This window comes from Rhinopithecus roxellana, chromosome 13 (genome assembly GCF_007565055.1).
Source record: "Rhinopithecus roxellana isolate Shanxi Qingling chromosome 13, ASM756505v1, whole genome shotgun sequence".
NCBI classification, from domain to species: Eukaryota; Metazoa; Chordata; class Mammalia; order Primates; family Cercopithecidae; genus Rhinopithecus; species Rhinopithecus roxellana.
In genome coordinates, this window is record NC_044561.1 from 7,882,636 (window position 1) to 7,900,595 (window position 17,960).

Here is a 17,960-nt window from a genome sequence, read left to right on the forward strand (position 1 = left end):
CCATCCATCCATCCATCCACCCATCTATCCACCCATCCATCAATCAATCCACCCATCTACCCATCCATCCATTCATCCATCCATTCACCCCTCAATCCACTCATCCATCCACCCACCTATCCATTCACCCATCCACCCTGCCATTAATCCATCCACCCATCCATCCATCTAACAATAACTTAATAACCATCTGCATGATAACCTCCACATCTACAAGAGAAAGTCAAATCCTTGGCCTGGTGTTTAAGATCTCTTCTTGAGCAGGCCCTACTTCTTGTGCCAGGCCCTACTTGCTTCCCAAGTCCTGTGTCCATCAAGCCTTCACTCTGATACTCTCCTACGCAACCAGGGCCTCACCATCCTGGGTGTGACCCCTGCACCCCTCTTGTGGACGCAGTTCCCATAGCCAGGGCCTTGTCTGATTCCTCTCTGCCCTGTGCCCAGCCTAGCACCTGGCACAGAAAAGGGCAGTGAGTGACCAGTGGCCTCAGCTATAGTCCCTGGGCTCGAGGGATTCTTCAACTCCTCTTTGCCTGGAATGGCAAGTCTGTCCCACACCTGAGGAGCCCCCTAGGCTCTGCTGCCCTGGGTGCAGTCCCCAGGCCTCGGAGCCAGAGCCGGCTGGGTGTTCCACTTGGCTGGCCACCCTATCTCAGGCCATCTTGCCGCCGTGCGGCTGCTCCTCCCAGCCCAGTATCTGGGGCCCTCATCTCCAGCGGGCGGAGCCCGGCTTGCTCTGACTTCTTCCCCAGTGTGTCCCTGCCTGAATTTCCTCCATTGCCACCCACCACACTCCGCCCCGCCCCGTGCAGGCGCAGCCTGCTCCCCAGCAGACCCCGGCTCACAGCTTCCACCTTCCTCAGGCTGCTCCTGCTTCCCGGGGGCCTCCCTTCCTTGCTGAGTAAAAAGGCTGCCTCTGTCAGGAAGTCTTTCCTGGTGTGCTGATGTGACCTCTGGGACCAGGAATGCCAAGGGCAGGGACAGGGGCTGTGGTCTGGGACCTCCCCTCACCAGGTCCCCAGCCAAGCCCAACTCACACCCTGCATGGAAATGAGGTCCCCGTCTTAGCTGGGGGCTGTGAGCATCGCATCAGCACTCAGAGCCTCGGCTCTCACGTCTCTGGATGGGGACAGCCTCTTCCAGGTATTAGGAGGCTCAGAGCCATGCACAGGGAGGACCCAGACGGCCCCACCTGCTGCACACCTACGGTGACTCAACTGCTTCTGCTAGAAGAGGAGCCTGAGGCTCCGAGAGGTCAGCGGGTGACATACCAGTCCCAGCTAATGCCCCCACCAGCCGCACCCGCACCCTACCTTCCTGCCGGCCTCATTGTTGTGCAGGTTCATGAGGCGCCGCGCGTTCTTCTTGATCTCCCGAGCGTCCACGAAGCGCCGGGAGAAGTCGATGCCGTAACGCACGTCGGCTGAGCAGCCACCCCACTTCCAGCCCTCGGCCTGGTTGTAGTAGCCCTGCTTCTCGCGGTCACAGCCGCAGTTGCTCAGGTTGCCTTGGCTGCAGGCGGCAGTGACGGCGTGCGCTACGCCAGCCGCGGTGATGGCATACGTGAAGGCAGCCTCACGGCTCCCTGCAGGGACAGACAGGTGCACAAGGTGAGGCCCCAGGCTCTGGGCCAGGTGGGCTCAGGGGATGAAGTGCCAGGCCTCCATCCACCTGCTGTTGGCTGGTTGTGTGACCCTGGGCTCATTGCTTGCCCCTCTGAGCCTCTGACTCACCAAAGCAGGGCTGATGGGAGCCACCTCTCAGGGCTATGGTGAGGGCCGTGCCTGGAATACAGCAGGCCCCAGGGCACCCTGTGAGTGCCTGGTATACAGCAGGCCCCAGTGCACCCTGCGACCCGCCCTCCAGCATGCAGCACTGCCAACAGCTTCTCTCCCTGTTCCCAAGACTGGGCGGGAGAGGCCCAGTTTCTCCAGCCCTGAGAGTGAGCGGTGGGGACCCATGGAGGGGATGGGTATCCCTGCCTCTGCCCCTCCCCTCTGCCAGCCTCCCAGGAGCCCCTCCTCATGAACGGGCATTTGCACTGACCCCGTGGGGACCAGCTATGCATGGCCAATGGAAGCTGGGGCCACGGGGAGCATGGGGGGGGCTCACCCCCACCCCAAGCCGGGAACCCAGGTAGAAGTCAACCAGCTCAGAAGCCCTTTGTTGCCATCTCCCTCTTGGTCCACCCACCTTCAGTCCATCTCCAGATCCTGGGCTCCTTTTCCTCACCTCCTCCTAATACCCCTGCCTGACCCAGGGGCCCCAGAACTGCCTGGACTTGGGCAACAGTCCTCCCTGCCTCCCTCCTCCCCCAGCCACCAGCTGGTTCACTCCAAGGGCTGTCTGGCCAGAGCCCTCGCTGGCACCTTCGCTGATTCCCTCTGCTGGTAGAGCCAAGCCCACGGCTGAGCTGGGAAGGGAGGGTCCCAGGTCAATGCCCGCTGGCTGCCCCAGCCCTCTCTCCCCATCCTCTGCCCAGAACAATGACTCAGTCCTTCCAGGCGCTGCCCACATCCCCTGGGGATTATGTGGTCTTTTTCGTGGAATTCCCTCCTGCTTCATACCCAAATCCCAAGGACCATCCAAGGCCCAGGTCTGAGGCCTCCCCGTCCAGGCAGCCTTCCCAGACCCCCAGACAGAAGGGAGCACTTGGTACCTGACCCCTCAGTTCCAAATCTGACCCAGATCCGGACACCCTCTCCCTGGTAAGTCTTACAGGTGAGGACTTCCATATGGGTCCGAAGGCCCCTGAGATGGGCAGGTTCAGGTCTCATTTCCTCTTTGTTTTCCCCAGCCCCAGGCCAGGCCCTGTGCATCCTTCCATCCCGACCCTGGACTCTTGGGTCCCTCTCAATCTGCCCCTGCCTGGGTCTGTGTCATTTCTATGTCCCCAGCACCTGGCCCATGTGGACACCGAGCAGGCTCAACCATGCCAGCTGGAGGACCAAGAGCCAAACTCCAGTGAGCGGGAACCTCCCTGCCCATCTCAGCAACAGGCAGAACAGGGCAGGTGCTCAGCCCAGGAGAGGGCAGCTGGAGACTCACACTGCTGGCATGGCACAGTCCCCTGCCCAGCACCCGCGAGCACCCGCACAGCCCTCAGTTGCCCACTGCTGTGCCTGTTATTGGGGCTGAGGTGACAGCCCACAGATTGAGACAGAGTCAAGTCAGTTCTGTTCTATGAACAACCATTGAGCACCAACGGCATGCCCAGCCTTGTGCTAGGTGCTGTGTGTGTGCTCTGGGGCCACTTCGTTACCCGCAGCCAGCTGGGGGCTCAGCCAGGTGGGGTCCCTCTTCCCTAGGGTATCTTCCATCAGGGTGAGGACTGAGGCGGGGCCCACCAGCCTCAGAAGACCTTGGTGGGCTATCTGTCTGCTGTCATGGAGGGAGCCACGGCTTCCTAGGAACTTCCTTCCTGAGAAGAACTAAGGGGAGGGTGGTGTCCAGCATCCCTCCCTCCCCAGCAAGATTCGAGACTGCAATGATCGGCCTCCTCTGAGCTGCAGGCAGCACGGCCCCTGCCTTCGAAGGGCCTCATCCTGCCAGCCTCTCCTCCTCTGGCCGCTGCCCACCCACACTACCCACTCTCTGCCTGGGCCAGGGCCAGGAAGATATAGGAATTCACCTCCCCGAGTCTGAATTAGGTCGAGATGACCCGAAGGGAAGCCCTTGCATGATGTGTGAAGTGGGGTATTAAACGCCCCGTTCTGTCTGCATTACCCAAGCACAGCAGGGCCTGCTGGCAAGAAAGCCTCGGAAATCTCATGGGGGTAGGGGTAGGGGGCAATAAACCAAGAGGGGGGATCCCAGGAAAGGGTCGAGAAGGGCCACAGAAGGGTCATGGCACCTCAAAGGATTCACTGACCTGCCTCTGTGGGGTGGAGTCAAGGAAGGCTTCCTGGAGGAGGTTACATTTTAAGTAGGTACAGTCTTAACAAGGAGCATGGATTCACATGTGTGTGTGTGTGTGTGTGTGTGTGTGTGTGTGTGATGTGTATGTGTGGCTGTGGTAGGCACGTACTCCCAGCATGGTCACACAGAGACAAAGATGCTGAGCTGTGGAAGGGTTTGGTGAGGTCATGAGTGGCCATAGAGGAGGGGGAGAATGTCTTGCAAGCAGGTGGCACTTTCTGTCCAGGTGCCAGGGCCAGCTGCTAGGGAGGGCTGGATGTCAGGGCGCTTGCCTGGCCATACAGGTGTGGATTCTGGAACATTCAGAGGCCGGTTGACACCGGCACCAGTGTAGCCCACCCTCAGGGCTCTCCCCGTGCACCGGCTGTGCACCTGACCCTCACATGCGCTCCCATTTCACCTGGACATTAGGATGAGGTGCATCCAGCCATGATTCCCAGTTTACAGAGGAGGAAGCAGAGGCACAGAGAGTGGCTGGAGCAAGATTCAAACCCAGGGAATGAATTCAAAGACCAGGAAGGCTGACGGAGGAGCAAAGCGCCTAGGGTCGGGGGTGCTGGAAGCTCTTCTGCCCCCACCTTGGCCTGTCTGAGTCTAAGGTGACCTGGGGCAGCAGGAGACGGCAAATGTGGGCTGTGCAGCCCCCAGGGAGATGCTGCCTGTGAACAGTCGGTGGACCTGGGGGGCAGGGGCAGCTGCAGTCAGGCTCTGGGTGGCAAGCTCTAGGGAGGCTGAGCTGGCTTCGGAGTGGGCACATGTCACCCAATGGAGGGGGTCTAGGAACCCCAAACGATTGTGTGGGCCTGGCCGGTGGAGCTTGAGGACAGATGTGGATGTCCCCTCAGAGGTCCTGGAACAACAGCCTGTGATCCTCCTCTTCCTACCCCATGGGAAGGCTGCAGAGCCGGCCAGGGGATACCACTGTCCTGAAGTCCCTGAGTAGGCTGGCAGGTCCACCGTTGAGTTTGCACACTTGGAGGACGCTTCCTACAAGCCTCCTTTCCAGCCTCCCGCAAGCGCCTGCTCTCACCCGGCTATGCCCGCCCCAGGCTTAGACTCAGTTACTCACCAGTTACTCATCGCCTGCCGCTCCCGCTAATTCCTTTTTTATTTGCTTTCAATGAGCCAAACTCTCTGGTCTCCCATGGAGACAAGCAGGAGGTGAGCTGCAGAGAGTCGTAGTTTTGGGAGAATCAATAAGAATGACATTAGGTCCAGCAAGAGTCACTGCCGTGGACTGCGGGCTCCCGTGCACCTGGCACGTTGCCTGTGTTGTCCGGTTAAATTCTCGCAGCAGCCCACGGGGGAGGGCCCGTTACCCGATGTTACAGACCTAGATGCCCACTCCAAGGGCTTTGTCATGGCGTGCCTGGGTGTGTAGTGAGAAGGGCAGAAGGGCTGCAGGCTTCCCCTGTGTCCCTCCCCAAGTCACTCCTGGGGCCGTGACTGGGGCACCTTGCCAGTCCGTGCACACACCATGCTTCCTCCAGGCTGACAGCAAGCTAGCGCTTAGACTTAGAAGCCGGTCCTCTGCAGCGGGCGCAGACAGACTGGACCCATGTGCCTTGCTCAGCAGCTGTTAGTGCCCCCAAGGCCTCTGAGATGACTCCCAGTGGCTTGGCCTGGCCCCCAAGGCCCCAGAGGCCTGATCCCACCGGTCCTCACCCACCGCTGTCTGCAGCCCAGTGTGGCCCACCTGCAGGTTGGGCAGCCACCTCCGGCGCACAGTAACTACTCCAGAATAAAGGACCTGCTGGCTTCCTGCCGCCTGCCCTGGGGACAGCAGCCCCCTCTCTTCCTGGAATACCTGCCCACTCTCCCACATATCCATGCACTACTCAGGCTCTCAGGGAGGGCTGCTCCCTGCTCCCCAAATTCCCACTGTGGTGAGCACGCCCTCCTCTGGGCTCTCACTAGGTGCCCCTCAGGCTGCAGGGGTGGTGGGCAGGATCCACATCAGATTCTTTTGTGTACCCCCCCTACCCACTGCTGTTTCCCAAATCCCATGCATGAGCAGGTCTGGGCTGGTCACCTCCCCGACACCACCTTGTCTCCAAGACAGCCCCGTTCTGATCAGACCCATTTCACAGATGGGAAAACTGAGGCTTCAAAGCAGGAAGTGATTTGCAATAGACCCATGGCAGTGACCACAGCCATCTGAGCTCAGCAGCTGCCCTAGATGTGTGTGGTGATGGGGAAGCTGGATGCGGGCAGCATGGATGCTGTGTTTGGGGCCGGCAGCTGTCCTGCTGATACACTTGGGTCTCGGGAGGCCTAGGGGCCTCTCTGAAGACCCACAGCTTACCCAAGCACAGGTCTGTACCCTCAAACTCTAGAGCCAGCAGCAGCAGCCAGCAGTATCCCTAGAAAATGCCAGAGCAGGCTATATTCTGGCCACCCCTCATCCCACAGCCCTCAAGAGCACTGGGCGGGTTTCTGAGTAATGGTCCCGAAGGTTCCAGGCCCGCTGCAGGATTCACTGTTTCCAGTGCAATCTATCTCTGGTGCCTCGGCAAGTCACCAACCCTCTCTGAGCCTGCATTCCCATTTGCCACATGGAACTCAAAGTCCTCACCTTGCTGCACAGCCCTAGCTGCCAGCTCTGAGAGCAAACAGGACGAGAGGGCATGGTACCCACATCACCAAGATGGTGGGCAGCCCAGGGCCGACTGGGGGTGGACCAGATGCAGCAAAGGACTCCAGGGCAGGCCCAGGTGTCTCTCTGTGCGCCATGCAGACTGGGCTGGAAACAGCCTCCTCCCCAGGGCCAGCCCCCTCAGCCCTGCCCAGCAATCCCCTCAAATCCAGAGTATCAGAGCAGCAGAGTCCTCAGAGGCATGTGGGTAAACGGAGGCTGCTGGGGCAGGAATGTTCTGTCTACACAAGGGCCATTCAGCTCTGCTCTCTTTTCCATAAGTTATTTGAACTCGAGCCCTCACTGGACCCCCTGGCTGGGCCCAGGACAGGCTCAGAGGGAGGAGACACAGCCCCCTGCCCTGCCCCTGCGGTGCCAGCCAGACCCTGTTGTCCAGGGAAAGGGGGTGTGCCAGGGCAGAGCTGGGCCCTCATCCACAGTCATCTCACTCTGACCATGAGGAGGACGCTGCGGACCCTGGCAGATCTTTGTGAGTAGCTTCTAGAAAGAACAGACGTGTCTCCTGAACAAAGCTGGGGCTTGGGCAGGACAAGGCTTCCCACTCCCCTCCTCAGGGCAGAGCTGAGGGCTGAGTCCACCCTCCCAGCCACAGCTGCCACTCCTCACCATCCACTCATGCTCCCTGCCACTTCCTAGCATCCACAGGGGCCAGGGCGCTTTTACTAGCAAGCCGTGGCTGAGCTCCTAGTGACCTGATTAACTGCATGGAGGCGGAGATCGGAGAGGTGCTTGGTGCCCTCTTAGGAGGAGAGCCAGGAGTCTGCAGCCTCAGTGCTGAGAAGGCCCTTGGGACCATCCAGTGCGGCTCCTCCATCCCAGCAAGGAGCCTGAGGCCCAGAGATGGGCAGCACGCTCCCCAAGGTCACACAGCAGCTCAGGAAATGGGGGATCCAGAATCTGAGGTTCTCAAGTGAATGAGATGAAGGCAAAGGTCTGGGGGCCACACATGGCCCCGGAGTCTTCGGAAGCAAGGGGGAGGCTCAGAGTCTGATGCCCTGCCTTCAAGTCTAGACCCTGAAATTTGCCAGCTGAGCGACCTCAGACCAGTGAAGGGACTTTCTGTGTCCCTGCCTCCCTACCTGCAAGATGAGAGAACTGCTCCAACCCGGCCAAGAAGGGTACACACGTTCCTGGGGGCAGGCTGGCCTAAGCTTCATGCCTACAGGTGTGACGTACGACACATTTGGGAGCTTCGTGGGCAGACATACATTTGGGCATCCCTGGGCAGCAGGTGTGTGCCTCTGCACGTGTCCCTGGGCGTACACCTGGGCTGATCCTTGGAGGCAGTGCCCGGGAGTGGCCGTGTGAACCTGTGCTCATGGATCTGTGCTTCCGGCCCACACGGTTCAATTCTCCTCCTCCCTGACAACCTGTGCTTGTCCCTCTTTTTAAAAAATGACGTTTTGGGGCGGGCATGGTGGCTCACGCCTGTAATCCCAGCAGCACTTTGGGAGGCTGAAGTGGGCGGATCACCTGAGGTCAGGAGTTTGAGTCCAGCCTGGCCAAAATGGTGAAACCCCATCTCTACTAAAAATACAAAATTAGTCAGGCATGGTGGCAGGCACCTGTAATCCCAGCTACTTGGGAGGTTGAGGCAGGAGAATCGCTTGAACCTGGGAGGTAGAGGTTGCAGTGAGCCGAGACCGCACCATTGCACTCTGGTCTGGGCAATAGAGTAAGAATCCGTCTAAAAAAAAAAAAGACATTTTCTACAACTCAATAATAAAATGGTTAACAACTCGATTAAAAAGGACAAAGACCAACGGATAAATGGGTAAAGAAAAGGTGGTGTCGATACACAATGGAATATTACTCAGCCATAAAAAAGAATGAAACCCTGTCATTGCTGCAGTGGCATGCGGGTCATCGTGTTAAGTGAAAGAAGCCAGGCACAGAGAGACCAATATCGCGTGTTCTCGCTCACATGGAGGAGCTAAAAAAGTTGATGTTATTGAGGTAGGGAATGGAATGACATGATGCCAATGGCTGGGGAGGGTGTCAGAGCATGAAGAGAGGTGGGTTAAGAGGTACAAAGATGGCCGGGCGTGGTGGCTCACACCTGTAATTCCCGCATGTTGGGAGGCTGAGGCGGGTAGATTACCTGAGGTCAGGAGTTCAAGACCAGCCTGACCAACATGGCGAAACCCCGTCTCTACTAAAAATACAAAAATTAGCCAGGCGTGGTGGTGGGAGCCTGTAATCTCAGCTACTCGGGAGGCTGAGGCAGGAGAATTGCTTGAACCTGGGAGGTGGAGGTTGCAGTGAGCCAAGGTCCAACCACTGCACTCCAGCCTGGGCAACAAAGCAAGAATCCATCTTGAAAAAAAAAACAAAAACCAGAGGTACAAATACACACAGGTGGAAGGAGGGAGGTGTAGTGCCTGACAGCACAGTGGGGTGACTAGAGTTAACAACAATATATTGTGTATTTCAGAACAGCTAGAAGAGAGAACTGGAAATGTTCCCAACACACAGAAATGATAAATATTCTAAAGGAAGGAAATCTTAATACCCTGACTTGATTGTTACACATTGCGTACATATATCCACATATCACATGGACCCCATAAATATGTGTAATATTATGTGTTAATTTCCAATCAAAAAATAAAAGCTAAAAAATAATAGGCCAAGGACCTGAACAGACATTTGTCCAAAGAAGGTATAAAAACATCCAATAAGCAGATAAAAAGCTTCTCAGCATCATTAGCTGTCAAGGAAACGCAGATCCAACCCACAATGAGATGCCACTTCACACGCACTAGGAATAAAAGGTAAAAAAGACTGACAATAACAAGTGCTGGCGAGGATGTGGAGAAATGGGAACTCCGGTGTGCGGGTGGCAGTGTGAGACGCTGTGGCCGCTGTGGCAAAGTTGGGCAGCTCCTCAAAAACTTAAATGTAGGGTTACCATGAGACCCAGCATCGCCACTCCTATGCATACACTTCATAGAAATGAAACAGGCACCCACTTATAAACTTGTGCAGAAGTACTCACGGTAGCCTTATTTCTAACAGCCCAAAGTAGAAACAGCCCAGGTGTCCATCCATGGACAAAAGGATAAGGCAAATGTGTCCTATCCATGTGACAGAATATCACTCAGCCTTAAAAAGGAATGAAGTATTGCTACATGCTCCAGTGTGGATAAAACTCGAACGTATCAGCTGGGCACGGTTGCTCACACCTATAGTCCCGACGCTTTGGGAAGCCGAGACGGGCGGATCCCTTAAGCCCAGAAATTTGAGACCAGTCCGGGCAACATGGCAAAACCCTGTCTCTACAAAAAGAAAAAAAAGGGCCAGGCGCGGTGGCTCAAGCCTGTAATCCCAGCACTTTGGGAGGCCGAGACGGGCGGATCACGAGGTCAGGAGATCGAGACCATCCTGGCTAACACAGTGAAACCCCGTCTCTACCAAAAAATACGAGAAAAAAAAAAAAAAAAAAAACTAGCCGGGCGTGGTGGCAGGCGCCTGTAGTCCCAGCTACTCGGGAGGCTGAGGCAGCAGAATGGCAGTAAACCTGGGTGGCGGAGCTTGCAGTGAGCTGAGATCCGGCCACTGCACTCTAGCCTGGGCGACAGAGCGAGACTCCATCTCAAAAAAAAAAAAAAAGAAAAAAAAAATACACACACACACACACACACACACACATAGCCAGGTGTGGTGGTGCACGTGCCTGTGGTCCCAGCTCCTCAAGAGGCTGAGGTAGGAGGGCCACTTGTGCCCAGGAGGTCAAGGCTGCAGTGAGCCATGTTCACACCACTGCACTCCAGCCTGGGCAACAAAGTGAGACGCTATCTCAACCCCCACCTCAAAAACCCCAAAACATCGTGCTAAGTGAAAGAAGCCAGACACCAAAGGCCACATAGAGTGTGATTCCATTTCAATTAGATGCCCAGAGGAGGTGGAATTGGAGACACAGACAGCACCTTAGTATTGCCAGGGGCAAGAGGACTGGGACTGATTAAGCCACAGGGTTTCTTTCTGGGGTGATGAAAACGTTCTAAAATCAACTGCAGGGACAGCTACACAACTCAGGATATACTAAAAACCATGGGCTTGTACACGTTAAATGGATGAATTGTAAAGTGTGTGAATTGGATCTCAGTGAAGCTGTGATGGACACACAGGACACTGGGTGGCTTTCAGAGGGCTTCAGACCCATGTCCTACTCAATTTAAACCCTCCCTGAGGCCTCATGGGTATGAACTAAGATTCCCCCACCTCACAATTAGGACACTGGGCTCAGGAGAGGCAGGCGACTGGCCCAAGGTGACACAGCAAGCGAGACACTGAGCTGGGATCTGATGGGGACCCCAGAGTTCGTGCTCAGCCCACTCCCCACCCACCAGGACAGGGAAACCTGCAAAGTCTGCCTTGCACCTCACTGACCTGGACACCACGCTCGCCTGTGCCAGCCTCTGACACTCTACACACGTGCGACACCGCCTGTAACACTCACGTTGTTGCCACCTGTGTGTCCCTGGCACCAAGGACAGCCTCCCTCCTGGCTGGACCTCCCAGAATCCCAGGGGTGAGGCTCTCAGCCACCCATCCATCAAGTACTTGCCCAAAGTCAAGTGCAAGGCCTAGCACACAGCAGGGCAGCACCAACACACCGAACCCGGGGGGCAGACAGGCTGGGAGCGGCTCACAGACAGTGCAGCCAGAGACCAGGGATCAGAGCCACAGAGGAGCTGGCAGGGCAGAGTGGCTGGAGGGGTGCAGGGTGGCCAGTGAGGGCTCCTCTCAGGAAGGGATGCTGAAGGTGGGTCCCAAAGGATGGGAGAGGTGAGGAACGCAGAGGTGCAGGGAACAGTGCTCCAGGCAGAGGGAACGGCAATGCTAAGACCCCGAGGTGAGAATGAGCTGAGCATGAGCGGTTTGTCCCAGCAGAGATCAGTGAGGATGAAGTGGGGGACGGCCCTTGGGGGCTGTACCATGTGGCCCTCGGAGAAGACTTTGGACTTTGTTCTGAAAAGATGGAAGGCCCTGGAAGGTGTCACTTTGACTTACATTGAAAGGGACCATCCACCCCACCCACTGGGAGGCCTGTGCAAGGGTTTGGGTAAGAAATGCTGATGACCCACTAGGCAGAGGAGGCGAAAAAGTGGCCAGGGCTCAGAGTCTCAGGGTCCAGCTAATGGGACAGAGTCTCGGGGCAGAGCTAACGGGATTAGCAAGTGGACCAGGTGAGGCGGTTTAGAGAGAAAGGAGTGTAGAAGGGGCAGGCACGGTGGCTCACGCCTGTAATCCCAGCACCTTGGGAGGCCAAGGCAGGCGGATCACCTGAGATCAGGGGTTTGAGACCAGTCTGGCCAACATGGCGAAACCCTGTCTGTACTAAAAATACAAAAATTAGTCTGGTGTGGTGGCGGGGGCCTGTAATCCCAGCCACTTGGGAAGCTGAGCCAGGAGAATCACTCGAACCTGGGAGGTGAAGGTTGCAGTGAGCTGAGATCGCGCCACTGCACTCCAGCCTGGGCGACACTCCAGCCTTTGTCTCAAAAAAAAAAAAAAAAAAAAGGGTGCCGAAGGGGCCCCAATGCAAGTGAGGGCAGCTGGTGGGGGCCTGCTACCAGGAAGCGGGACAGGATCAGGCAGAAGGAGTTGCCTCGGCCACAGGTGGTTTAAGGTGTCCAGGGATAGCAGGAGGGAGGTGAGGGGCAGGTGGGAACTCAAGCCTGGCACTGAGAAGATGTCCCAGCATTGCCCAGCCCCTACTTCCTGGGGCCAACCCCCCATGGAACTGGGGTTTGGGCTCCATGACCCTAGCTAAGGCCCTCACTCCTCAAGCCTCAGCTTCCCCATTACCATGGGATGAGGCCTGGTGCTGTGGGTTCTTTAAAATCCCTTTAGCAGGGGAGCTTTTGTGAGATAGACTTTCCTGAAGAATAGGTCAGGGGAGGGCTGCTGGGGCTGAGGTAGACTAGGGATGCAGGGTGGGGTGGGGTCCCTGAGGCTGGGCTGGGGAGGGGTCCCTGGGACACGACTGGTTGGCGAGCTCTTTGGTCATCTGAGCCCCCGTCTGCCCCCTACCCCACCTGATTCCCAGGCTTTTCACAGCCCTGAGCTGCACGGTGGAGTACGGTCCCTCCTCCCCAGTTTACCAGTGTAGAGATTGAGACCAAGGGAGATGAGGAGACACCCCTGGGCCACACCCGCAGCTCCTGGTGTTACCCGGCCCAGCTGGTGTGGTGCCCGTGTCCAGGCTGGGGGTCTTGGTCTAGACAGGGCTCGAAGTGGCTGTTGGGCACAGAAACTGGAAGAGAAGCTCAGGTCCCAGGTGGGGCCCCACAATGGCCCCCTGTGGCTGTCCACGCCCCAGCCTGCCCTTTGACCCCAGCCGGGGCTCAGTCACAGGGGGACAAGTCACCGCTTGAGCTAGTCTGGGATCTGCATCCCTGACACACACAGAGCTCAGGCTGGGGACATCGGGGTGGAGGCAGGGACCAAGGCATGGGCAGAGAGGCCTCCAGGCCACAGCTTGGCCCCAGTCCCTGCTTGTGCAGTTTAAGGATCAGAAGCCCAGAGCCCTGGCCTGCCTGGCCCTGCTGCAATCCTGGCCTGGACCACCCGGGGCCGAGGCACGCTCTGGCCAGGGACGGCTGGGCAGGCTGCCTCACACCCTGCTCCTAATTCTGCACCTTAAACGAAGGTGATAGTAGCACACACCTTGTGGGGTCCTCCGTGGGAGAGTTGAGGCAGTGGAGGGCTCAGGACGGGTAGGAACATAAAAGTGCCGGATGCGCGTGGGCCGCTTTTATTAATATTACCCATCTCCGAGCAGGCCTGGACTCTAGGCCCAATGGTCCTGGCCTGGGTGCAGCCTGAGTGGATGCTGCATGTGTGTGCATGTATGTGTGCATGTGTGTGTGCGCGTGTGTGCAATGTGCGCGTGTGTGCATGTGTGTGCATGTGTTTATGTGTGCGCGTGTGTGTGTGCCAGGAGTACTGCTGTATGTCTCTCCACACGTCTCTGTCCTTCCCTCTCTGTTTCTCCCTCTCCCTCTGGGTCCCTCTGTCCCTCTCTGTCCCTCTGTCTCTCTCCAGTCCCCGCCCGGCCCCCGCCCGGGCTCGGGCTGAGTCAGCGTCTCCACACTAAGCTCTTCCCTGCCGTTGTCATAAACAGATCATTGGAAAAAGTCATGCCAGGTCCAAACACGCTGGCGCCCATGCGCCTGAGGCCTTTGTTCCGACCCAGCGGAGGCCCTCACACGCCAAGCGGCAGCCCCCCAGGTGGGGACAGCAGGCTCCGAGTGGGAAGGACCTAGCCTTCCGGGAGCTTTTCCCCACCCCTGAGGTGCTGGGGACGCCCAGGAGGCCCCTCCTGCATCCAGCCCAGGGTGGCCTGCCCTTGGGAGTGCTCTGGCAAAGCCAGCAACCACCTGTGTGAGGTAGCACAGAGACCCTTTCCTCCCCGGGGTTGCCCCAGGGCCTCTCAGCACCTGGATCCTGGTGGCGGTTCCCTGAGAGCCTGCGGGCTTCTCTGGCCCTTGGGGGCCACGTGGCCTTGGGTGAGTCACACGGTCTCCTTGTGAGCCTCAGTCTCCCCATCTGTGACGTGTGGATGACAGGACCTGAGGTGGTCATGTGACAGGGCCCAGCCCAGGCAGGGGCTACAGCCGTGAAAGAAATGACCCTCTCGAAAAGGTGGCAGGAGTTGGGCTGAGCGATGGCTGAGGGCCAGGTTGCTGTGCCCCTATGAAGCTGAGGGAGGGGCCCTACCCACCCTGGGGTCTATGTCCTGCTTCAGTGGCCCAGGGCTCTGGAGGCTTTGCCCATGGAACTCACATGGGAAGCTCTGTGGGGACCTCCATGTCCTTATTCTGAGGAGAGACCCCAAATCCTGGCAGAGTCCCAGCCCCCACCTTGGCTCCTCCTGAGGCAGGTGGGGCACCAAGGCCCCCAGGGCACTGGGCTGCACCCAGGGTCACACAGTGGGACCCGGGCAGGTAGGGCCTGTGTCCTTGGCAGTGGCCTCTCCACAGCCAGACCCCATCCCCACTCCACTGTTGTCCTGTCTGTCAGGGGCCTGCCCGGGAGGATGGAAAATTCCCAACTTGGATGAGTTTCAGGTGGCCTTGGAGGGGCCATGTGGAAGGATTGGGACCAGAGGACCAGCCACCACCCAGCTCACAGGGCCTCCATGCCACCCCCAGGAAAGGCCACAACCCTACCACTGCCACAGCCCCTTGGGCTCAATCCTCCCAGGTGCCTGTGAGCTGCCTTCCTGGGGTGGGGCAGCCCCGGCCTCATCCCACCCCGAGCCAGGAGTGGGCTTGGGCAGCCTCGCCTCCAGGAAAGTCTTTCTGACCCTGACCTTCAAGGCCCCAGTAGTCCCTACAGTCCTGGCTGCCTGGCCCCTGAGCCTCAGAAATGTCCACTGAGCTGCCTTGGGCTGGGCCCCCTGGATGAGGGTGGAGGTGGGAGTGACCGGGGTTGTCAGCCTGAGGCCTGCAGACCACCAAGGTGCAGCCAGCATGAGACTGGGCCCGGCAAGCATTGCCTCCCGGCCTGGCCCCATTGGCCTGTGCTCACCCATTGTGTCCCGGGTGCAAGCCCTGGCCTGGCATACAGCAGGCACTCAATGAATGCAGGCTGAAGAACAACCAGGCCTGATAAAGGGGGCTGCCCTCCTGCCCCCAAGCTGACTGTCCTTCAAAAACGGCTGCTCAGTGACCCTCTGCCCTCAGACTGCCCCACCCCACGCTGGAGGACAGTGTCCCGGGAGTGACGGTCAGATCCAGGTTCAAATGTCCCATCTGTCTCTGACAGGATGACCTGGGGCCACTCCCTCCTGTCCCCATGGGTGCAGCACCACTCAATGGAAGTCTCAGGCAAGCTGCAGGTGTCAGCTGAAATTTTCTAGTAGCCACATTAAGAAAAGTGAAAATAATTTTGGTGAACTTTTTTTTTTTTTTTTTTTGAGACGGAATTTCACTCGTTGCCCAGGCTGGAGTGCGGTGGCGTGATCTCGGCTCACTGAAATCTCCGAGCTTCAAGTGACTCTCCTGCCTCAGCCTCCCGAGTACCTGGGATTACAGGCACGCGCCACCACACTCAGCTGATTTTGTGTTTTTAGTAGAGATGGGGTTTCACCATGTTGCTCATACTGGTCTCAAACTCCTGACCTCAAGTGATCCACCCACCTCAGCCTCCCAAAGTGCTGGGATGACAGGTGTGAGCCACTGTGACTGGCTGGTGAACTTAATTTTGATAGTGTATTTTATTTAGCCAATATATCCAAAATCTTACCATCTCAGTAGAAGAGTCATTCAAGAGATACCGTATTTGCTTTTGGGGTTTGAGTCTTCAAAATCCATGTGTATCTTACACTTACAGCACATTTCGGTTGGTCCATACCATATCATAAACGCTTCCCTGCCAGAGGTGGCCTGGGGCCATCAGAGTGAACAGGTGGAGAGTCCAGCCCTCAAGACCTCGTCCCTGCTGGGGGTCACCGGGCGTGGCCTACAAAACCCTACAGGGCAGCAGATGCACCTGGCCTGGGAGTCACCCTCTCACCCCACAACCCCTGGCCTCTCAGATACCCCAAGATGGGTCTCTTGGCCCCTCAGACTGTCCAGCAGCTGACAGCCCTTGCTGAGCCCCCACTATGTGCAGCCCAGGAAGACACTCCCCATGCAGAGTTCATCCCCAAAGCAAACAGGAGCGGGCAACAGCTGTGCTGGTGTCCCCGGCCGCTCACATGAGCATGGATTAGGGGCAGTCCCTCTGCCTGGTCATGTCTGAGGCCAGCACATGATGGGCAGGACTCAGCATTCCCTGGCAGCTCAAGGGTGGGGCTAGGGGGCCCGAGAGCACTCAGCCGCTGCCCCAGGCCCAGGCCTGTGCTCCTGGGGGACTCCGGGCTCTGGGGGCGTGGGGGCGGCGCAGTGGTTGGAAGGAAGTGGCCTGCAGAGGGAAGGCCCTCCCCTCCTCAGAATCTCCTATGCCTTCTGGACCCGCCAGAGCTTCACTGCTGCTCCAGCCCTGCCCTCACCCTCCAGCCTCTCCTGTTAGCCCTGGAAGCTCCTGTCATTCCTGGAAAAGTACTTTCGGCTTTCTGGCCCTGGAGCCTCAGCAGACGCTGTTCCATCCACCTGGCGCCCCCTTCCCTGTGCTCACCTCCAGGCTGGCCTGGGTCATCTCCCCTGGGAAGCCCTTGCTGACAACCCTGATTTGATGATCGTGCCTGTTTGAAACTCCCTGCCTTGCTGGGAGGCCCCAGGTGTCCAACAGACTTTCCTGGGATAAGAGGTTCTCCTGATGTTCACGCCGCCCATTTATTCTCCTTCCCCAACCGTGGCAGAAGACTGCTCAGCTGGGGACAGTCACCTCTAAGCTCATTTCTAGTCAACAGAAGAGACAAGAGACAAGCCTCTCTCGACGCATGAGGAATAGGCCTGGGATGGGCTCAGGAGGCCTCCAGGCATGAGGGGGACCACAGCAGTGCAGGGGGGCCTAGTGTGAGCCTTGCTCTGAGGGGAGCAGAGCAACTGGAACCCAGGGGCCCAGGGCAAAGCCGGCACAGGGTCATTCGAAGAAACGTCTGTCTAATGGGGAGAAGGGAGCGCTCCATCCCCAGAGGCATACAAGCACCCACACCAGGTGATGGAAAAGGGATTGGAACTTTGCACAGGGGGGTGATTTGCCCTTTTAAGGGTACCCTTTCAGCCCTCAAGATTTAGGCACAGCCCGAGGTCAAGGCCTGAAAGGGGCTATCCCACCCACACAGGCCAAGCCCCTTCTCAGGGCCAATCATTAATTGGCACTGCTTGAGTGGCTGTTCCCACGAGTGTCCCGGCAGCCTGCCAACCGATGGCCCAGCTCCCAGCCCATGCCAGGGCACCCAGCTGGCCTCGGACATGGCTAGCCTCCCTGATCGGCCTCTCTTCCTGCTCATGACTCCCCGCAGCTGAGCCGTGGAAGGGGAACGGGGCCTGGCGTGCTTGGGGAGGAGAGAGGAGCCAGATATACCTGAAGCTCTGGTTTTCAGAAGGGATGCGGGGAACCAGGGTGAATATGGGAGGCAGCTACTCAGATTCCAGGCTAGGAAGCTCACTTTATCCTGAGGCCATAGGGAGCTACTACAGGTTTTGGAGGAAGGGCGTCTGTTTAACTCCACAACTAGGGCTGGTGTGGGCAGGAGGCAGTGACAGCTGCCAGAGGAGGGCCAGTAAAGCAGACCGTGCTGGGGCCATGGGGCAGAGCCCTGAGGTGTGTGGGGAAATGATACCAGCCTTCTGCTGAGACAAATGGCCGGAGGAAAGCTGGGGACAGGAGATTTAAGTAACAGGGTGCTGAGTGTGTCGAGCCAGAGGTTCGCATGGGTCGCGGGGAACGGAAGCCGTGGGCAGGAGTGAGCCTGCAGTTGACAGGG

General features: G+C 57.9%; 1 protein-coding gene across 2 annotated transcripts in view; it reads right to left on the reverse strand.

The window, feature by feature from the left end:
- The window catches only part of WNT7B (Wnt family member 7B), a 56,666-nt gene that overhangs the window by 9,396 nt on the left and 29,310 nt on the right, over positions 1–17,960 (reverse strand). For both annotated transcript variants that reach the window (XM_030915763.1, XM_030915762.1), the window contains exon 3: positions 1,314–1,585. In XM_030915763.1, the coding sequence (XP_030771623.1) occupies positions 1,314–1,585 (272 nt within the window). The remainder of the gene's footprint in view (positions 1–1,313; positions 1,586–17,960) is intronic.